At 44.0% G+C, this 21,913-nt stretch overlaps 1 protein-coding gene across 1 annotated transcript in view; it reads right to left on the bottom strand.

Annotated features, from left to right (window-relative positions):
* Nucleotides 1-21,913, bottom strand: part of mindy3 (MINDY lysine 48 deubiquitinase 3) — a 175,754-nt gene that overhangs the window by 95,604 nt on the left and 58,237 nt on the right. The window contains exon 10 of the mRNA XM_060900932.1: nt 21,629-21,709. Coding sequence (XP_060756915.1) covers nt 21,629-21,709 — 81 coding nt within the window. The remainder of the gene's footprint in view (nt 1-21,628; nt 21,710-21,913) is intronic.

Below are 21,913 nucleotides of genomic sequence, written 5' to 3'. Positions count from 1 at the left end.
CCCCCCCACTAAGTTTTTCTAGAAAAAACCCTGCACATGATTTGGACAGGCACATTTCTGTTTGTATAAAAGCACCACATTTGACAATGCAGGTCCACTGAAACCGAAACTGAGCTCTTTTAATGGTCAAGTGTTACATCTGCTGAAAACCAGGCGCTGCTCATCACGCCATCCCATTAAAACATGGTGGTGGCAGCATAATGCTACATTTTTAAAAAATGTCAACGGTGAAGCATTATTTTCACTAATTTTACCAGATTGCTATGGATTTTCACAGGGCTGTAGAACACCCCAAGCTCCTTCCAAAGAGGGCGACCGCAGCTCAGCCAGCTATTCGCCCTGAAGCTCCACGCGAGCACAGCTTGCTGAAAACTTTAATACGAGCCTTGGCTCCAGCCACGCGCACATGCAGGGATTTAAAAACGTCTAACTGCCACCGAAAGTCCTAGCCCAACCACACTTTACATGCACCTGCCTCACCCCGAGACCTTTCGAAATAGCTCAGGCATGGCCCACTACAACCGCAGCTTGGTCTGTTATTCGCGGCGAATTTGAAATTCTTTCTGGAGCATTTTATTGGTTTGACCTAGATTCTTTGTCTCAGCCAGGTCACGCTATACAAAGCATCATGAGAATACAGGTAATTAGGTCAGGTAAGCATCACCGCTTACCACAGGTGGTCGGATCCTGAACCATTGGCCTGTTGGTTGAGCATGGCTATAGCCCATGTAGCCGGCTAGCGGTAAAATAAGCAAACACCCCGTGACCGATGGCAAGTGGTGCGCACACATTTCTGACCGATGCACGTGCATTGGTCTGGAGCCGTCCCTGGTATTTCTGCAGACTAGTGTTGTAATCGAGTCCAGTCTCAAGTCCCCAGTGTTCAAGTCCAAGTCATAAAAAAAAAAAAAATTTGGAGTCGAGTCCACTGCTGATCCGAGTCAAGTCCGAGAACAAGACTCCAACCGCACCCATTTGACGGTGGCTGTTTCAGCGCCATTAACTTTAGTTTGTTCTTGAACATGATGTATGAACAGGTGAATGTGCTTCTCTTTATCAGGGAGTGTGAAGTATTCTGTCAGAGATGGTTGGGAGACGGATGCAAGTGCATAAGGTGTGTTTATTAATACAAGTGAAGACAGTAAACAATCCAGAACAGCAGGAAAAATCATAAAACGGTGAAACAGGCAATAGGTCGAGCGAGGCACAAACAGGCTATCGTAGACTCGGCAGAATCAAAGACGAGAAACAGGAAATCAGGGATCAGGAAACCGAACAAGGAAATAAGGCTCGGTAACGTGTCAGCACCGCAACTCAATACTTCGCAAAGTCAGTGTCTTTTCACTGTTTTTATATAGGCGCGCTGATCGCGCCTTAATCTTGTGCAGGTGTGAGTTGTTTACGGTGTGCGAGAGTCCGCTTGGCGTGTGCTTGTCCGGGAGCGCGCCCGAGAGTCTATCTGATGCACGCGCCAAGGCACGCAGGTGTGACGCTTTTGCACAAAATTAGTACAAAAATGAATGTAGATATAAATATCTTATGCCAAATTTTTATGGCACGTTACAAAAAATAAAGAAAAAAAAATCAGAGTCCTCGTCTCCAGTTTACGAGTCCGGATGCAGGTAATGCACAAGTCATCAGTGCTCAAGTCCAAGTCGAGTCACGAGTCCTTAAAATTAGGGCATGAGTCGGACTCGTGTACTACAAGCCTGCTGCAGACTGAAATAAAATTAATCTTATGAATTCTTTCACGTTCTTAACATGCAGTATATGTACATTATTTCCTACATCATTAAAGGGGCCGACCCACCGTTCCCGGAATCCAATTTATATATTATTTTAACATACAGCCCACTGCGTTTTGAAAGCATGTGACCACTACATCGTTACTGTAGCTCTCTGTGCAGCATTACCTCCGTAAATTCACTGTTCGCGATCCCTTTGAAACCTATCCAGAACTTTTTCTTCGTCTACATGTCATACACGGACGCTTTGAATGTACACTACCGTTCAAAAACTTGGGGTCACTTTGAAATGTCCTTATTTTTGAAAGAAAAGCACTGTTCTTTTCAATGAAGATCACTTGAAACTAATCAGAAATGCACTCTATACATTGCTAATGTGGTAAATGACTATTCTAGCTGCAAATGTCTGGTTTTTGGTGCAATATCTCCATAGGTGTATAGAGGCCCATTTCCAGCAACTCTCACTCCAGTGTTCTAATGGTACAATGTGTTTGCTCATTGCCTCAGAAGGCTAATGGATGATTAGAAAACCCTTGTACAATCATGTTAGCACAGCTGAAAACAGTTGAGCTCTTTAGAGAAGCTATAAAACTGACCTTCCTTTGAGCAGATTGAGTTTCTGGAGCATCACATTTGTGGGGTCGATTAAATGCTCAAAATGGCCAGAAAAATGTCTTGACTATATTTTCTATTCATTTTACAACTTATGGTGGTAAATAAAAGTGTGACTTTCATGGAAAACACAAAATTGTCTGGGTGACCCCAAACTTTTGAACGGTAGTGTATGCCTTCCCTTTTCTTTCTGTCGTCACCGCCAGCGAAACAGTCGAGGCCGATACTTTGACGAAATGTCTTCAACTACACATTACAATTTAAGATCTATAGCCTCGGATGTCACCAAATTGTTGGAATGTTTTGGGAATATTGCCCTCATCGACAATAGCGACTTGCTACTTAGGGCAGAGAATTCTGGGAAGGGTGAGCTGTGCCCTTGAAATGAACAACAGGATATCAACACGTCCATACTCTAAATTGCCCTTAGGTGTAAAGGAGGGCACAGATTTTTTTTTTTTTTTGTGTGTGTACGCATGGTGCCTGCAATAGGTTGGCATCCCGTCCACAGATTTCACACCTTGCTTCAGGAGACTCCGGTCAGGGCAAAAACACTGCTAAAGAAAGCCAAACAGATTTGGCTTTATCAAATGTTCTTTACTCAAGACTGTAACCCTGGCTTTCCAACAACCAATGCAAGAAAACCCAAAATGGAAAAACGCGAAGAATCAGTTCCATTTCTTCACACAATCATTGAATGTAAAGCTCTCGGGACCTGAAGAGAGAAAAGCTTGCCAAAGCTTCTGACAGAATGACGGAGTAACTCCAGGGGCTCCAATCAAACAAAAAGCAGCATCTTGGTGGAGGAGTTTAGCCTTAAAAGGTAACATAAAATATTACACAAGCGAGGCTGTGTGTCTGACAGAATCTACATTCGACACACTTCTGTCGTCTGCACAAGATCAACATCAGCATGACAGATCCCAGAACGACTGAACTCTTTTTCCTTTTTTTTTTTAAATTTCCACGTAAATGTGTTGTCTGAAATCCTTAGAATGTAGACAGCAGTCCAAATTATAAGCATATGGTTAAGGGTTTTGACACAAATAAAAAGGGATAAACACCTCCATTTCATTCTGGTAATAACAGAGCTATGATCTGATTTGTAGTAGGTCTTTCGTTCGTCTCAATCAGCCAGACTTCTAGCTGTGGCCAATGATTCTGGTAGTTTTCATCATTTAATGTGGCCAAGATGCAAATGTCTGACTACATCCTATTTGCGTTACGTAATTTCATACACTGAGAGCTGATTTGAAGATGATGCTATGAGAAAAACAAAACAAACAACAACAAAAAAAACCATCTGCATTCTGCAAACAGTGCGATTAACTGTAGCTCAAGGGAAATTGTGAATGTGTCAGGAACATCACATAAACGATTGGATAACTGTTGCAGACACTGTAGTCCTAATAATAATAATAATTTCAATTTATATAGCGGCTTTCTCAAAACCCAAGGTCGCTTTACAATTATTGGGGGGGTCCTCCAAATAAAGGTCAGGATGTCATTCCAATGGCGTAGCAGCCAGAGTCCCACCAAAAGGCCATCACTCGGAACACCACGCCATGGATCCACAAAGCGAGCACAGAAGCACCATCACGGAAAGCGCCGGTATGTCCCAAACCGCCTGCACAACTGCAACGACGCCACCGAGCAACATCGCTCGGAACATCACACCAAGCACTAAAGCACCGCTGGACAACCACGATGTTAAAACAAGCAGCGAGCTCACTTCAGTCCATAGCTAGGAGCACAGGCATCACCCACAGCGAACCAAGGCCTGGAGGGAACCGATGCCCAAAACTGGGTCCAGAGCTACACCACAACCGACGGACAAAAACACTCAAAAAAAAAAAAAATCAAACTACACACACAAAAAAAGGAGAGAAAATAAAAAGCTCCGATGAGAAGCGGCAGCCAGAATGCGCACGATGTACTTTCAACCGGAAACGGAAGGTCCTGCTGAAAAATGCTGAGTTTTGTCAGTGTTCAAAGGTTGCTTCACACTGGATGGGGTAGACAATTGGCATGGCTGTCCCCCCACCCAGAAACGAAATATTCTAGGAGACGGATTCGTCCAATCTTGTGGATAATTAATTATTGGAGGGTTGGTGAGACGACACTTTCTTGTACAAAAGTATCAACTGACCTTCTACAAGAAAAGGAATAAACTTGACTCCAGATAACAGGTATAGGATACTACAGAACTACAGCTCTGTCAGGGTATTAACCAATAAAATATTTGTTGAGCTGAAACGTCTTGGACTAAACTATCCCTCCAGTGTCTAGCTATTTTCAGGATTCCTGCTGGCACTCATCACTGATGAACATAATCCATCAGTGACGAAGAGAAAATGACAAGCAGTCGTCACAATGACGAATGCATTTGTCATCATTATCATGAAGTCATCTTTTATCGAAATCCCTCCACAAATCCCTCCGGTTTCCGAAATCCAACCGCAGTGAAGAGATGGCGGGAAGCCAGAGTATAAACAATGAGCACATGCTTGTGACCAATAAAAATCGATGACGCATAATGACTGCCAAACTTTTGACAGTGCGTCTTAATTAGCCTGGTGGTGGTGTAATTATCTGTGCATGAACCAAACAATGGCGCAATCAGAAAGGGAAGAGGGTGGAATTAAGCTTGGTAGACAGGTAGAGCTGTGTGTCATCAGCATAAAGTGGAAATTCATACAGAATTTCCTTAAAATGTGGCCAAGAGGCAGAAGGTAAATAAGATCAACTGTGAGCTACTGCTCACTTACGTATCCCTCCGCTCTCGCTTATATCAGAATGTAAGCGAGAATGTAAGCAAAGAATGTAATAGGACACTTATTATGAATCAGTGCGTTTGCATGCACATCCAAATCGAGCTACTGTCGGTAATTGAGCTAAGGGTCCCAGCAGGGGTGCCAGAGAAATCCAATCCTACATGCACACAAGGAAATCGAGCTGTTCTGTGAGGTACATTGTGCACCCGAGCCACAGGTGGCGCTACACGCCCCATCGTGTTGGTACACTTCCGGTTGTCGTCATGCAGAAGAGCTATTCAAGAGTATAAACAAAGTTCTCCTTGTTCCTCCGGACCTCTTCTGCTGCTCGCTACTACTACTGTTGTCATGCCGACCGAGGCTGTTGTGTTTCCTGCTTGTGGTCTCGTCACTCCCGGAAGGGGCAGTGCTGAAGTAAGTAGCTCGACTACGTAGCTCGATAGGGTTTACATGCACTAAGTAGCTCGGCTACAATCGCATAATCTAGGTCGCGTAGCTCGATTACGAGAAATCCAGTTCGGTTCGATTTCAGCCGAGCTAAGGTGTTTCCATGGCATTTAGAACTTCGATTTCAGTTGAGCTACGGCAGAAATTCGATTTTCTCTATGTGCATGTAAACGCACTGAATGGTGACTTCAACAAATAATGAACCATGAAACAAGGAAATAAAGAGCAGTGTCTCTCCTCAGGGATTTCAAATAGTATCCTGGTAAACGGTCACGTTGAAATAGGATTTTGCTTTTTGAAATAGCGTCAAAATCCACTATGTGTTCTGTAAATACATTCAGTCGGTAAACAAGACGTTGATGTGTGACAGACCTGAAAATGGTATACATGGTCTAGAACCCCAAGCTGAAGCTCGGCACCAAATATCAAGCAGTTGTGATTTGTAGTTGCTGAGAAAAGTGTTACAAAAATTTTGTAAATCCACGCTATATGTTCCGTAAATGCATTCAGTCGGTAAACAGGAAGTTGATGTGCGACAGACCTGAGAACAGTATACACGGTACAGAATCCCAAGCTGAAGTTTGGTACCAAATACCAAGTGGTTATGATTTGTGGTTGCTGTGAAAAAGGGAGTTTCCGACGGACAGAGGTAAACCAATATACCCCCCTTCTTCAGAATGGGAGTAAAATAATAATAATAATAATAATAATAATAATAATAATAATAGGGGCGGCACGGTGGTGTAGTGGTTAGCGCTGTCGCCTCACAGCAAGCAGGTCCAGGTTCGAGCCCCATGGCCGGCGAGGGCCTTTCTGTGCGGAGTTTGCATGTTCTCCCCGTGTCCGCGTGGGTTTCCTCCGGGTGCTCCGGTTTCCCCCACAGTCCAAAGACATGCAGGTTAGGTTAACTGGTGACTCTAAATTGACCGTAGGTGTGAATGTGAGTGTGAATGGTTGTCTGTGTCTGTGTGTCAGCCCTGTGATGATCTGGCGACTTGTCCAGGGTGTACCCCGCCTTTCGCCCGTAGTCAGCTGGGATCGGCTCCAGCTTGCCCGCGACCCTGTAGAACAGGATAAAGCGGCTAGAGATGATATGAGATAATAATAATAAAAAATCCGCCCAGAAGTTATCCAGTGGTCACTTATTTTATTTATAGTTTTTCCACAATGTTAAAACATTGCAGGCTCTTTTTTTTTTTAAAGCAATCCTATATATGGTCATGAATACTGTTGTACTGTTTATCAGAGAAATGTCTTCAGGTGTCATGATATATTTGCGTCATTTCCACCACCCCTCGTTGGTCGTCTATATTCATCGGGGGGGGGAACCAAAAAACAAAAACACAATTATTCTTGCACTCAAAAGTCAAAGTCCTTCCCGCACCATTCATGGCGCGTTTGGCGGCGCCGATCTCCGTTTCCGTAGCCCTCGGCCTCTCGCCTATATTACATAGCCAGGGTTACAGTGTGGGGCGGTTCTCTGGTAACCGTGAGTTTGACTCCCCACTCGCATCTGTATTGCAGAGTGCCTTGCCAGATGGCAGTAGGCACCATTTTTATGATGGTCTTTGGTATGACCCGACCGTGAGTAGAACTTGCGATCTCCCGATCGAGAGGCGGACACGCTAACCACTAGGCCACTCGCCGTTCTTGCACTAAACATGTCAAAACAATGTGCCACGAGCACACCAGTATCAGTATCTACAGTAGAGTATTATTTTGCCATGCTTTTTCAAGTGAATCTGGTTTGGGCAAACTCACCTCGCAAAGTGAATGTGTTTAAATGGTCTCTAATTTAGATGGTCTGCTGATCCTGCTTGCCAAATATTTGCATAAATAAAGCAAGCAAGTTGAGAAAATAGATACTGTGTTCATGACCGCTCAACCTAGCAAACTAGGAAAAAAACAAACAAACCAGAAACCAATTACCTCAACTATTTCTATTGATTATTTATTCAACTTGATTAATCTGCATTTATGAAAATACACATCAACATATGATGTGCAGTCCAAGACTTGTACAGAAAAGCTCAAGTGTCCAACTGCTGCTGGTGAACTTTGTGTGTACAACACACTGACCAGATATGGTACCAGTATCTGGGCAAGACTGGACATGCCTTCTAATTCAAATAGTTTTCTTTATTTTTATTCATTAAAAGTCACTTCCAGTCTTAAAGTGATGATGGAGGTCATTTCTCTTTACTTAGTTGAGCGGTTCTTGACATAATATGGATTACTATAGTTGTGGAATAGGGCTCATCTCATTTCATCTCATTATCTCTAGCCGCTTTATCCTTCTACAGGGTCGCAGGCAAGCTGGAGCCTATCCCAGCTGACTGCGGGCGAAAGGCGGGGTACACCCTGGACAAGTCGCCAGGCCATCACAGGGCTGACACATAGACACAGACAACCATTCACACTCACATTCACACCTACGGTCAATTTAGAGTCACCAGTTAACCTAACCTGCATGTCTTTGGACTGTGGGGGAAACCGGGGCACCCGGAGGAAACCCACGCGGACACGGGGAGAACATGCAAACTCCACACAGAAAGGCCCTCGCCGGCCCCGGGGCTCGAACCCGGACCTTCTTGCTGTGAGGCGACAGCGCTAACCACTACACCACCGTGCCGCCCTGGAATAGGGCTATTTACTGTATTTGTATCATTTACTATTTCATCTCAAATGCATTAAAGTGCATATCACGGCTAAATTCAGGAGCAAGATCAATGCAATTCTCCTATTTTATATTAAACTTTGGTCAAATATCTGTCACATTCTGCATTCTCTGCAATTTTTTTTTTACCTTGCACAATACCAGAAAAATTCAGTTGCAATCAAGCCATTTGAGGCGAATTGGTCCACCTCTGAAAAAACTTTGCATTTGGATTTCCCGGCAAACACTGATTTTCGTGACGTCGCATGCGGGACGCCTCCTTCTGAATCCCATGTCAGCGTTGGTTTGTTTATGAGAAAACGACCTGGTGGTTTTCTGCAAATTTCTTCAATGTCATCACATAATTTATTAAAATGGTTAACAGATGTATCGTAGGAGGGTGTAGCAACACCGATCATGATGGGATTAGTACTCATCGTTTCCCAAAAGACCGGACAATGAGAGAGAAATGGGAGCGCTTGGTCTACACAGGCTGTGCACTGAAACCGTGCAAAGCTCTCGCAGCCTGCTGGCGCTTCCGCAGGTGACGTCACGAATCTGGCTCCAGACTCCCTTGGGATTTTTCCAGACACGTTTTGTTATTTTATTTTTTCTGCTGTAGACAGATGGCCTTGTGCAAAAGTACCCTTCTGGATGAGTGTGTACAGGGACATACCGTACTGTACTTTCATATTAAAAAAACAAACAAACACGAAATTGGTCCAGAAAATGCCCTTTAAGAAGGCAAGAAATTGCACTAATTAACTTTTGACGAGGCACCTGTTAATTGAAAAGCATTCCAGGTGACGACCTCATGAAGCTGGTTAAGATAATGCCAATAGTGTGCAAAACGTCATCAAGGTAAACGCTGGCTACTCTGAAGAATCTAAAATATGAAACATTTCTTCTTTTAACACTTTTTTAGTTTACCACATAATTCCATATGTTATTTCATAGCTTTGATGTCTTCAGTATTTTTTTACAATGTAGAAAATAGTCACAACACAGAAAAATAGATATCCTATGGGTACATGTGGCTACTGCTTATAAAGAAAATTATTTTCTGATCCCATGTCCATACAGTAAATATAGCTTACACTACCGTTCAAAAGTTTGGGGTCACCCAGACAATTTTGTGGTTTCCATGAAAAGTCACCCTTTTATTTACCACCATAAGTTGTAAAATGAATAGAAAATCTAGTCGAGACATTTTTCTGGCCATTTTGAGCATTTAATCGAGCCCACAAATGTGATGCTCCAGAAACTCAATCTGCTCAAAGGAAGGTCAGTTTTATAGCTTCTCTAAAGAGCTCAACTGTTTTCAGCTGTGCTAACATGATTGTACAAGGGTTTTCTAATCATCCATTAGCCTTCTGAGGCAATGAGCAAACACATTGTACCATTAGAACACTGGAGTGAGAGTTGCTGGAAATGGGCCTCTATACACCTATGGAGATATTGCACCAAAAACCACACATTTGCAGCTAGAATAGTCATTTACCACATTAGCAATGTATAGAGTGCATTTCTGATTAGTTTAAAGTGATCTTCATTGAAAAGAACAGTGCTTTTCTTTCAAAAATAAGGACATTTCAAAGTGACCCCAAACTTTTGAATGGTAGTGTACATACATGTTATCAAATGATACTCGCGTCATCTCTTGCAAGCATCACCAAGCTGTGATCAGCATCAGGGTTTGGAGTATTTTGGTTACCAATTTTGTTTACTGCGTTTTGTTCAAAATACAGTGCCGTGAACTATATTTTCAAAATAGGAAGAAAGCACTTGCTCATGAATTGTCTTTGAAGCATTATTTAGTACGAATGAGCACATTTTGTTTCACAAGTGTAGTGTAAAGACTCTAAAATAAAAAATAAAATTAAAGCGAATAGCAGAAGTTTGACGGATTATACTTTTACTCTCAGTTTTTCATGAAGGAGGTGATTTATTCCCACATGAGACTTTTGTAATTGCAAATCGAGCAGATCGCTCAAAAGATTCCAATGTTGTCTTTGCTGCCTTCTCGAGTTTTTGTTGAATGGCTGGAACTCGTTGTAAATATCTGCCAAAAAGCTAAAAAAAAAAAAAAAAAAAACCTTACAAAACCTTTCATTTGACCTTTCAGAAGGTTCAAACAAAAGCTGTGATAATCAAAAGGTAAGTTTTCTTAAAATAAACACCACTTTACTTGATATCGAATCAGTAGCCTTGGCAAACCACGAGGTGAATTTCATTTATCTTTTGATCTGCTGATTATCTTCTGATACTACGAAGTTATAACGAGGTTTGTCTTATTTCATTTCTGGTTCCGAATTTTATCAAGAAGTAAAACAGGTAATCAAACTTGATCAGGATAAGTGCTGATTGGTCACGAAGTTTCGCTACTGTGACACTCCTTCTTATACTCGTTCTTGTGTACCTTTAATAACGCGAGATCAACTGTTCGTATTGCGAGATCATGATTTGGCGTTCTGGTGATTGTAATGCTTATGTGTATGTGCAGTGCGCTATTGTTACATCACAATGACATCGTGGCTTTGCCTCTATGAGGCAGTAGCCACAAAAACCACTGAATGAGTATGGGTGTACAAACTTTTGACTGGTACTGTGTATTGCCTTGAGCGTTTCTCTTTCAGTACATAGTAAAAATGGAGACATTTTTGCAATTATATTTATCTGTGGCCATGATTTCACTGATCAAGCCAGTTTAGTATCATCGATCTATCTTCATATTCGCCGGCTACTTCACAGGCACACCGGAGTGGATGTGGAAGGTAAAGAAAAAGAAAAATAAGCAGTAAAATTGAATCCAAACACTGGAAAAAAAAAAAAACACCAAGTGAAGCAGAAGAGATAGAAATGAGGGCTGCAAACCTCATCGTGACCTCTAGTTCAAGATGAGATAGCATAAAACCTCATGAAAGGAGAAACGGATGCCAACAGTGGCAGAGCGAACATGAGGCTGCAACCTGGTCTACATCCTTGTGTCCATTTCAGTTTGTGTGAGACAGAGTTCAGATCTGGAGTTTGGTAAACAAGAGGCTTCTGCTTCAAGACACATGGATCACATTACTCTTCATTATACACAGCTATATTTACCTTACTGGTGTGTTAAAAAAAGACCTATTCCATTACACACTGCCATCAGGGAGGGAGAGAAGGAGGGAGAGAGAGAGAGAGTGTAAGTGAGTGAGCGGTGAGAGAGAGAGAGAGAGAGAGAGAGAGAGCAAGCGTGATGAGTGAGTGAGTGAGTGAGTGAGTGAGTGAGAGTGTGTGAGAAAAAGAGAGAGCACGCGAGTATGTGTGAGAGAGCGAGCAAGCGCAAGCACGCGCATGAGAGAGATCATGTGAGGCGAGTGTGTGAGAGAGCGAGAGTGCACGTGCGTGTATGTGTGAGAGACAGAAAGTGCACGCGTGTGTGTGTGTGTGTGTGTGTGTGTGTGTGAGAGAGAGAGAGTGCACGTGCGTTTATGTGTGAGAGACAGAAAGTGCACGCGTGCGTGTGTGTGAGAGAGAGTGCACGTGCGTGTATGTGTGAGAGACAGAAAGTGCACGCAAGTGTGTGTGTGTGTGTGAGAGAGAGAGTCTACGTGCGTGTATGTGTGAGAGACAGAAAGTGCACGCAAGTGTGTGTGTGTGTGTGTGTGTGTGCGCGCGTGAGTGAGAGAGAGAGAGCACGTGCGTGTATGTGTGAGAGACAGAAAGTGCACGCAAGTGTGTGTGTGTGTGTGTGCGCGTGAGTGAGAGAGAGAGTGCACGTGCGTGTATGTGTGAGAGACAGAAAGTGCATGCAAGTGTGTGTGTGTGCGTGCGTGAGTGAGAGAGAGTGCACGTGCGTGTATGTGTGAGAGACAGAAAGTGCACGCAAGTGTGTGTGTGTGTGTGTGTGTGTGTGTGTGTGCGCGCGTGAGAGAGAGAGTGCACGTGCGTGTATGTGTGAGAGACAGAAAGTGCACGCAAGTGTGTGTGTGTGTGTGTGTGTGCGCGCGTGAGAGAGAGAGAGTGCACGTGCGTGTATGTGTGAGAGACAGAAAGTGCATGCAAGTGTGTGTGCGCGCGCGCGCGAGTGAGAGAGAGTGCACGTGCGTGTATGTGTGAGACAGAAAGTGCACGCAAGTGTGTGTGTGTGAGAGAGAGAGAGAGTGCACGTGCGTGTATGTGTGAGAGACAGAAAGTGCACGCGCGCGTGTGTGAGTGAGAGAGTGCACGTGCGTTTATGTGTGAGAGACAGAAAGTGCACGCGCGCGTGTGAGAGAGTGAGAGAGTGCACGTGCGTTTATGTGTGAGAGACAGAAAGTGCACGCGCGCGTGTGAGAGAGAGTGCACGTGCGTGTATGTGTGAGAGACAGAAAGTGCACGCAAGTGTGTGTGTGTGTGTGTGAGAGAGTCTACGTGCGTGTATGTGTGAGAGACAGAAAGTGCACGCAAGTGTGTGTGTGTGTGCGCGCGCGAGAGAGAGTGCACGTGCGTGTATGTGTGAGAGACAGAAAGTGCGCGCGTGTGTGTGTGTGTGTGTGTGTGTGTGTGAGAGAGAGAGACAGAAAGTGCACGCAAGTGTGTGAGAGAGAGAGAGAGAGAGAGAGAGAGAGAGAGAGAGAGAGAGAGAGCGCGTGCGTGTGTGTGTAAGGGGGAGGAGGAGAAGATGAATGCCCAACTGGGAACCGCTTCATCTTTTTTCAGGGCAGATCATTCCTCTAGTGTGCCGCCTTTGCGTGAGTCGGTCCGTGTCGGTCTCCCTGTGCCCCTCGTGGGACCTCTCTGAGAGGTCAGTGGTGTATTGTCTGTCGCTTGTGTGTACGTAAATCAGATAAGAGTGGAACACAAACCCTATTAGGGGCTAAAAGCAGATGCATAAAAACAGCAACATGAGCTCCTGTCTTCAGGGAGACGGGCATAAAACCTGCATGGCCATTAGAGGCACCGCTCTCTCACCCACCTTTTACACTCCAACCTTCAGCAGTGAAACCAAGCCTCCATCAGCGGTAGTGCACAAAGGCCATTAGGAGGCAGCTCTCTAAACCTGGCAAGGCACTCAACACAACAAAAGCCATTAAGCGCAATCTCAGACATACGGTACACCGTAAACCAGAATATCGGGAAATGGGAGGGAAAATCTAATCCAACAATTTAAACAATTACTCAAATCCCATGTTTAATCTCCAATTATGACGGACAACACATTTTATGCACACAGCATACTCACACAGCAATCACGTCTGCAGCTATCTGTGTGGACCGCTACTTTACTTTATGTTCGATATGTCCAAGCAATTCCCTCTTTCAGTAAATGCTTTGTATTCAAATCTATTATTTCTTATGAATACATATTCATACCCAAACCGTTAGGAAAAGCAGTAACAGCACAGCTCAAAGCCGCTATATTATATTGCTCACATGGTGCCTTGACCAGACCCGTTCCAAAACTCCTTAAATTCCTTTTTTAAAAAGAAAAAAAAGATGTCAAGTCTTAAAATTGCAGTCAGTCTGCCCAGTGTAGCCTCAGAGACCTGTTTTTGGATGAGAGGAGTGGAAGCTGATGTGGTCCTCACCTATTGTAGCCCATCTGCCTCAAAGCTGTGCATCCTGAGATGCTTTTCTGCTCAACACGGATGTAAAGAGTGATTATTTGAGCTAGTTTAGACATCATACAGCTTGAACCAAACTAATTATTCTCCTCTGATGTTTGTTCTTCCTGCAGAACTGCTGCTTGCTGGATGATTTATTTATTTTTTTTTTAAAAACACACTATTCTATACAGGGCGGCTCGGTGGTGTAGTGGTTAGCGCTGTCGCCTCACAGCAAGAAGGTCCGGGTTCGAGCCCCGTGGCCGGCGAGGACCTTTCTGTGCGGAGTTTGCATGTTCTCCCCGTGTCCGCATGGGTTTCCTCCGGGTGCTCCGGTTTCCCCCACAGTCCAAAGACATGCAGGTTAGGTTAACTGGTGACTTTAAATTGACCGTAGGTGTGAATGTGAGTGTGAATGGTTGTCTGTATCTATGTGTCAGCCCTGTGATGACCTGGCGACTTGTCCAGGGTGTACCCCGCCTTTCGCCCGTAGTCAGCTGGGATAGGCTCCAGCTTGCCTGCGACCCTGTAGAACAGGATAAAGCGGCTAGAGATAATGAGACGAGATAATGAGAATGAGACTATTCTATACACTCTCTAGTGACAGCTGTGCATGAGAATCCCAGGCAATCGGCATTTCTTTTGAAATACTCAAGCCCGTCAAGCACCAGCAAAGTCTCCAAGATCACATCCTTTCCCCATTCTGGTTTGATGTGAAGTTTGCTTAGAGCGTTATCATCATCCGTGCATCTACTGCACCTAAAGCACTCTCATTTAATGCAAAAATGAAAAGAATAATAAGCTGCATTTTAATTCTAGAGTTAGTACCAAGCCCAAAAGTCAGAAGAGACCATTTTAATGTTCACATCTGGCTGAAAGCAGCGTTCAAGCAGAGCACATCCTAATTAGTCTCCCAACCTTGGGGTGGGGGCTCTGTTTAGGGCAAGACTTGGAGCATTTCCGTGTCTCGCCAAGATCAGCCAAGTGACCCTGGAAGTGTCTCTGGGGATAAAATAAGCCAGATGGCGATGGAGTTACGTGGCTCTGGGGGAAACGGATCAGCCTTCCTAATGCAGAAACTCTAAGATGCTTCCACAAAGCGATGCTTAGCACCTTTATGTGCTCAATTTCGGATGTGTATGCATTTGTATGCAGGGATTATACCAGGCGTCGATTTCGACTCTTAGAGCATCATTTCATAAGCTGACCTGATGCCTCGACAAACAGTGTGGAGAAGGTACATGCTACATGGTTCGTGGAAATTTAAGATTAGTCTCTTAGACTGGCAAGACAGAACACCATCGATTCATATTTCAGTGGCGCTCATCTCTCAGGTACAGCATGTAAGGCAGAAGATGAAAGGAATGTACATGGATAACAGTTCAAGGTCGGTCCACTGAGGCGATCTGGCGCCGCCCCGGCGCTGCCCCGCTGGAGTGTCAAAAAGAAATAAGCGCAAACTGAAGTCCTGTTGGCATTCGTAGGCTCTGGTCACACTACAGCTCACGATGAGTTTGCGAAGACTTGGCGATGAAAAATTGGTAGCATCACCACCAATCGTACAATGCACAGCGATTGTTCTCCAAGTTGTTTTTGATGCGTCTCCAGCCTCGTGAGTGGGCGAAAACGTTGCGAAAAATTTCAACGCATGCATTGAAATTTGATGGCGATGCTTCCGTTAGCAAACTAAGCAACAAATGCTGGCAGATAAGTTTGGGAATACTTCCCGAAGCTCGGAAAACCTTTGTTGAGCCTCTTGAGCTGTATTTGTCTCAAATCCATCCCCGATGCTCGCGGAAGCCTCGTCAACACAGCAGCTTGGCATAGCCGACACTTAAAAAGCGCACTTAAATTTGGGAATCCTTTGGAACGCATTGTGCACGTGCTTGAGACCCAGTCATTATGGGAAAACACCTGATGCTGATTTGAGCGCAATCAGCACGCACATAAAAGGACACTGTTTTCAGAGACTTTGCGAAGTATTCCGTCAGGTATGCGGCAGTAGACGGATCTAAGTGCAGGAGGAGTGTTTATCAGCAGGCGTGAGCTTTACAAAAAGAAAACACAAACGTGACCAGAAGTAAAACAGAAAGCAGAGTCATAAAGCAGAGTAATTAATCAGTCATAAATATGGCTAGAAACAAATGTGACAGTGATGATACTTCGCAAAGTCTCCTTGAAAACAGCTTCCTTACATGCACATGCTGATTGCGTTTAGATCAGCATCAGGTGTTTCCCATAACGACTGGGTACCAAGAGTGCACACAACATGCTCCGTGAGTGTGCGCGGCCGCTTGAGCTGCGCCAGACTCGAGTGTTCAAACCTGCTGTGTGACCACAACTTTTAGCTCACCTTTACATCACCACCAAAACGCCTTATTTTCATCAAATAACCCATCGCAAAGCGTCACGAGCTGTAGCTTTATAGCGACACCCGCCTTAAACCTAGATTCACACGACCGAGAGACAAGCGGCTAATGGGTCATCTCTTGTTGGCGTGTACCACCTGGAACTGCTGTCTCTTCCAGGATTTGCTGCAGCTTGCTAATGTGAAAGTACGGTTACGGATCAAAAATTTACTTGCAAGAGCCAAGGAGCTGAAACACCGTTTTGGAAATGCAATGATTCATATTGAGTTGGCTGATCTCATCTCATCATCTCTGGAGCCTATCCCAGCTGACTATGGGTGAAAGGTGGGGTACACCCTGGACAAGTCGCCAGGTCATCACAGGGCTGACACATACCCCTTTTCCACCAAATCAGTTCCAGGGCTGGTTCGGGGCCGGTGCTGGTTCACAACTCGTTTAACTTGCGAGCCAGCTGAGAACCAGTTTGCTTTTCCATAGCTCGCGGTGCTAAGGGAAGACACGTCATTACGTCACTGTATACGTCAGTTACGTCGCTACATTTGCATAAACCTTGGCACGAATATCGAAGCAAAAACAACACGGAAGCAGCAGCAGCAGCAACAACAATAATAATAATAATAATAATAATGGCTGACTTCGCGTTTGTACATTTGCTGCTTCTCGTCGCTTAAAAATGGCGACCTTTCGCGGTCTTGTTATTGTTGTTGGTCTTAACAACTCTGCCCCCCCCGCTGATGTAAGCGGTTCTTTCCTCGGGCCCAGCAAAGAGTTGGTCCTAGCCTGGAACTGGTTTTTCTGGCCCCAGAGCCAGTTCTTTGTCAGTGGAAACAGAAAACCCGGTTCCAAACTAAGCACTGGCCCCAAACCAGCCCTGGAACTGCTTTGGTGGAAAAGGGGCAACATAGACACAACCATTCACACTCACATTCACACCTACGGTCAATTTAGAGTCACCAGTTAACCTAACCTGCATGTCTTTGGACTGTGGGGGAAACCGGAGCACCCGGAGGAAACCCACGCGGACATGGGGAGAACATGCAAACTCCACACAGAAAGGCCCTCGCCAGCCACGGGGCTCGAACCCGGACCTTCTTGCTGTGAGGCGACAGCGCTAACCACTACACCACCGTGCCGCTCTGAGTTGGCGGATTTTAAATAAATAAGAACAGCTTGAACAAATTGGTACTTTACCCAAATGTTAGTCAGAACCTTAATATAAGTAGATGATACAGATGCTTTAACCATGGTGTATGCATTTAATCTTTTAAACAGATCATCATCTAAAAAGTGGTTCTGCCAATCAGGAGGGCAAACCGTCATTCCATATGCATGCGCGCGCGCGCACACACACACACACACACACACACACACACCGGATGAAGTTAAAGTACTGACAGTAAAAAGCTCCGAGTGCTTGGTAGTGATTAATGTTGGCTGCCAATCTGACTTCCAACAGGAACAATACTTTATAAGGAATTGAAAGGAGGAGGGAAAAAACAAAACAAAAACACCTTTCTAGTTATCCTTTGGAAGAAAACTTAAGCATCAACAAGACAATTCACAATCAGCTCATACTGAACATCCTTTCAACATCGTTAATCCTGTTTGACTTTACAGTGTACTGTTGCAGAACAGTAATGATTAATAATCCCACTATCTGGTTTCATCCAGAAGAGGATGTGCTCCTTTTTGAGCCTTGTTGCTCTTGAGGCTTCTTCTGCATGTTGTCTCAGGGAATTTCTCCTTGCCTCCGTCATCTCTGGCTTGCTCATTACGGAATCGAAATCTACATCTGAATTTGTCTTCTTTGTGACAATATCTATTCTTCAAACACAGACAGCACAATCAGGCAAAAAAAAAAAATCTTGAAACTATCCCATTGAGAAGTGGGGAAAAAAAGTTGCCTGGTCTGTTAACCAATGCTCCTTTGGAGTTGTGCTCACGGATGGACCACGATTTGATATTTTCTCATTAAAATACAGCACCGACCAACAAATTAGCACCAGAATCTATAAACACGTCACAAATATTTCGATGCAAACATATTTCATGTGTCTGAGTGAGGAGTATTCCATTCAGGTCTTACCGAAGAGCACACCATATAACGGACGAATACGCTCTCGTGTTCCTTCATGGCTGTCATGAACCATCATGCGACGATAAATCGTGATACAAATTTATACCAATGCGAACATAAAGAATTGCTTTTATTATCTCTTAGTTTTTCCTCGCTGTAATTTGTATTGTTGAGACAGCAGAGGGCACAATAACTTAGAAAAGCAGGAAAACACGTGACTTCACCCTAGGCGGATGGAACACAGCTCTAATGCTGCGAAAACACATAAAAGCAGATCTAAAATAGGAAAGCGCTATTGTGTGACTGACTGAACAAATAGATTTAACAGGAAATCAGAGCTGTCTTTTTACAGACTGCTGAAAGCTAAAGAAAAGAGAAACAAATGGAGGGAGTAGAAATGTTCATAAAAGTTTATTAAGAAAAGGCCTAATTGTTATGATTTTTTTCCATTTTTAATAAAAGGAATATTTAGTTAATAGGCTATTTTATTTTTTTCGCGGTCCGGTTTCCATCAAATCCTGCGCTCTGATTGGCTGGCGAGCGGGTCTGTATCCTACGGTACGGACCCCGGTTACGGACCTCTGGAGACTCGCTCGTTCACAACAACAAACATAGTAGCAATTTTTGTCAACATTTATCTTTTTTATAAGATTTATTTATAAGATCAAAAATCTTATAAATTTTTGCCAGCATTTCTCAGGAGAATAGCATTAATTTTACAGCATGGATAGCGATAACGACAGTCTTCACAGTGAAAGCGGGTTTTACTACCCTGAGGAAGAAGAAATAAAAGAAAGCATTTCAGGAGAAAGCTAAAAACCTCTAACTGTTGCTAACGCCGAGCAAAAACATGGCTGAATCCTGAATGACTCAATTTTGTATAAATAGGGGACTACATAGGCGGCAAAATGTAGTTTTTTTCCTGCCATGGAAGTGCACTTGTATACCGAGGAGGAAGCAATTTGCATTACAGCCGTGAATGAGGATTCAAAATGGTGGCTCGGCTCGGTTTTCCCTTTCGGGCGCTCTCGTTTTCTGTTAGAATTTGGTAAAGAAAAAAATAAATATATTATTTACCAGCTTAAGGTTGGTCCGTATGGTGAAATACCGTGACCTCGGCCTTGAATACTGACCTCGGCCCAGAGGGCCTCGCTCAGTACTTTCAAGACCTCGGTCACGGTATTTCACCATATGGACCTCCCACCTGGTAAATAACACACACACACACACACACACACACACACTTTACTCCAACCTTTACAAATGTGGGAAAATAATTATTGTTGGTTAAGAAAATTAAACAAAAGGAATATTTAAGTTGATAAAGAATCGGAAAATAAATGTTGCATTTTGTCGGTAATAACTTTTCCCCCAAATAGATCATGAGAAAATAGAATCATGAAACCAATATCATGAACCGAATCAAATTGTGACCTGGGTGAATTGTTCAATGCCTCATACATCCTGTACGATAATAATCACGGCACAAATCTCTGTATGGTTGTGACCTGGAAAACCAAAAAGAGTTCAACTCAAAATAAAAAAATATAGCTGCAAGCAGCGATGAAGGGCCCAAACACCTCTGGTATAACAAATCTGGCATGAATCCAACAAACTGCCAAAGAGGACGATGTCAAAATGTAATGTGTCAAAACGCACAAAAGCAAAAATAACCCGCTTCCTGTTGAGTATGGCTAATACAATGTACATTACAATTTTTGTTTGTCTTGGGGCACCCCACACACCTACCAAATTTGACACGGAATGGTGAAACTATATACCGGGCAAAAGGCTCAATGACATGTGGAGGTGCTATGGAGTCCCCCTGACACACCCAGGGCCAAGCCTCTATTCCTGAGTAGATACTGATGTTTGTACCAAATTTCATGAGTTTTCGACCACCTCAAAAATAGCCAAGGCTTGAAGAAGGAGAAGAATCCTTAGGAAAACAATAGGGCCTTGCACCTCAGTGCAGCGCCCTCCAGTGCTCGGGCCTTAGGGCCTCTGCATGCTCTTGCGACAAGGCTTTCGCAGATAGCTTTTCGCAGACAGTTGTAATTTATCGTTGAGTGGGGAGTAATAGGCGTGCGCGATGTTATTCACTGCCACAACGCAAGGGGGCGCGAAGTCGTGAAATCGCTAGGAGTAGTTGGTGGGTGTGGTTAGTGGAGTGTTTATCCTCCGGTTACTTATAATGACTAGAACTGGAGTCGTATAGATGTACGTACTTCCTCGATCAACCGCTCTTCGTGCTGCTCCGTCTTCGCTCGTGTTTTTAAAAATGGCGGTCGTGAAAACAAACCAAACCGGGAAAGTAGGGAAGCAGAAGTGCGTGTACAGCGGATGTAGAGTGGACCAATCAGAGCCCTCTTGTCTGCGACGCTGTCTGCGGTGGTCACAATTTTTGGGAGGTGCGCGCAGAGCGTCTGCGAGGGGGGGGGGGGGGGGGGGGTTCGCAGACGCCATCTGCGACGCCATCTGCGAGGACTGGGTTGTCAGCATAAATTGGCCTTTACATATTTGGAATGAGGTGGAAAGAGCTAATGTTCAAATTTGCAAGTAGTGTGCTTCAGTTCTTTTACTACAACTACAGACTTCGTAAAACCCATATCCAGGTTACTTCATGCTATGTGCGATTAAATACAAACACGCACACATCCCTGACCACACAAATTTCAGAATGGATGTCCGAATGATAAAAGATAAGTGAGGCACGGCGCTGTGTTAGCGAAAAAGGAAGACCTTGCTATCCACGACAGCAGTTCTCACATCCGTCAACAGGTCCTTTTCACCACACGCATGGCTATTACACAAACTGACATTCACACACACTGGCTTTATTCACTGCACACACTTCATAAATCCGTTCGCTGTGTGTACTGGGTGCGCCAAACCCTACGGCACGCTGCGAGGCCGGCAGCCAGAACACACCGCACTGGATACCTTATAAGTCCAAAAACTTTCGCGATCTCATTTGTGTCCACAGTCCCTCCCTTATCTTTTTTTCCTCCCTTTTCTCTTAAAAAATGTCGACAGCATTAAATCTGTTCGAGAGCACATTCTTGTGCATTTGAGGTTTTACTGTGTAAGAATAGAGAGAGAGAGAGAGAGAGAGAGAGAGAGAGAGAGAGAAGCACTGTTGGCCAGACTCAGGGAGCATTCAAAAAAAATGTTTACTAAAAAGAAAAAGAAAAACAGAATGGTTGATATGCGACTCGAATGAAGTAAGCTCATGTGCCAGTTTGTTGCCTTTTATTACATCTCGCGTGTGGATACGCGAGTAAACGAGTGATCATGACTCCTATTTTCATGATTTTTAAAAGGAGAGTTAAAAACGAAAAAATAGAACATGAGAGGGCAAGTGGAAGTTTTCCAGCAACTCACCTTGGTGAAAAACACAGAGAGATGGGTCTCACTGCCAAGGATCCATATAGGGAACTTTGGAGATTTGAGAAATGATCCAACCTGAAAAAAAAAAGACGAAGGAGAAAAAAGAAGGAATGGTGTAACTGCCAAAATAGCTGCTTTTTTTTTGAAAGCAAGATACCTGCTTTACAGTTAAGGAGAACTAAACATACAGTAAAGATCGACAAGACATATGGGATGTAAACTTGTAAAAATGTGTCATTCAGAATAAAAACAGAGAATGCATTTGTTTATTTGTTCGTT

Source organism: Neoarius graeffei, chromosome 19 (genome assembly GCF_027579695.1).
Source record: "Neoarius graeffei isolate fNeoGra1 chromosome 19, fNeoGra1.pri, whole genome shotgun sequence".
NCBI lineage: Eukaryota > Metazoa > Chordata > Actinopteri > Siluriformes > Ariidae > Neoarius > Neoarius graeffei.
Note: the sequence above shows the minus strand (reverse complement) of the source record. Positions and strands in the feature narration are given on the sequence as shown.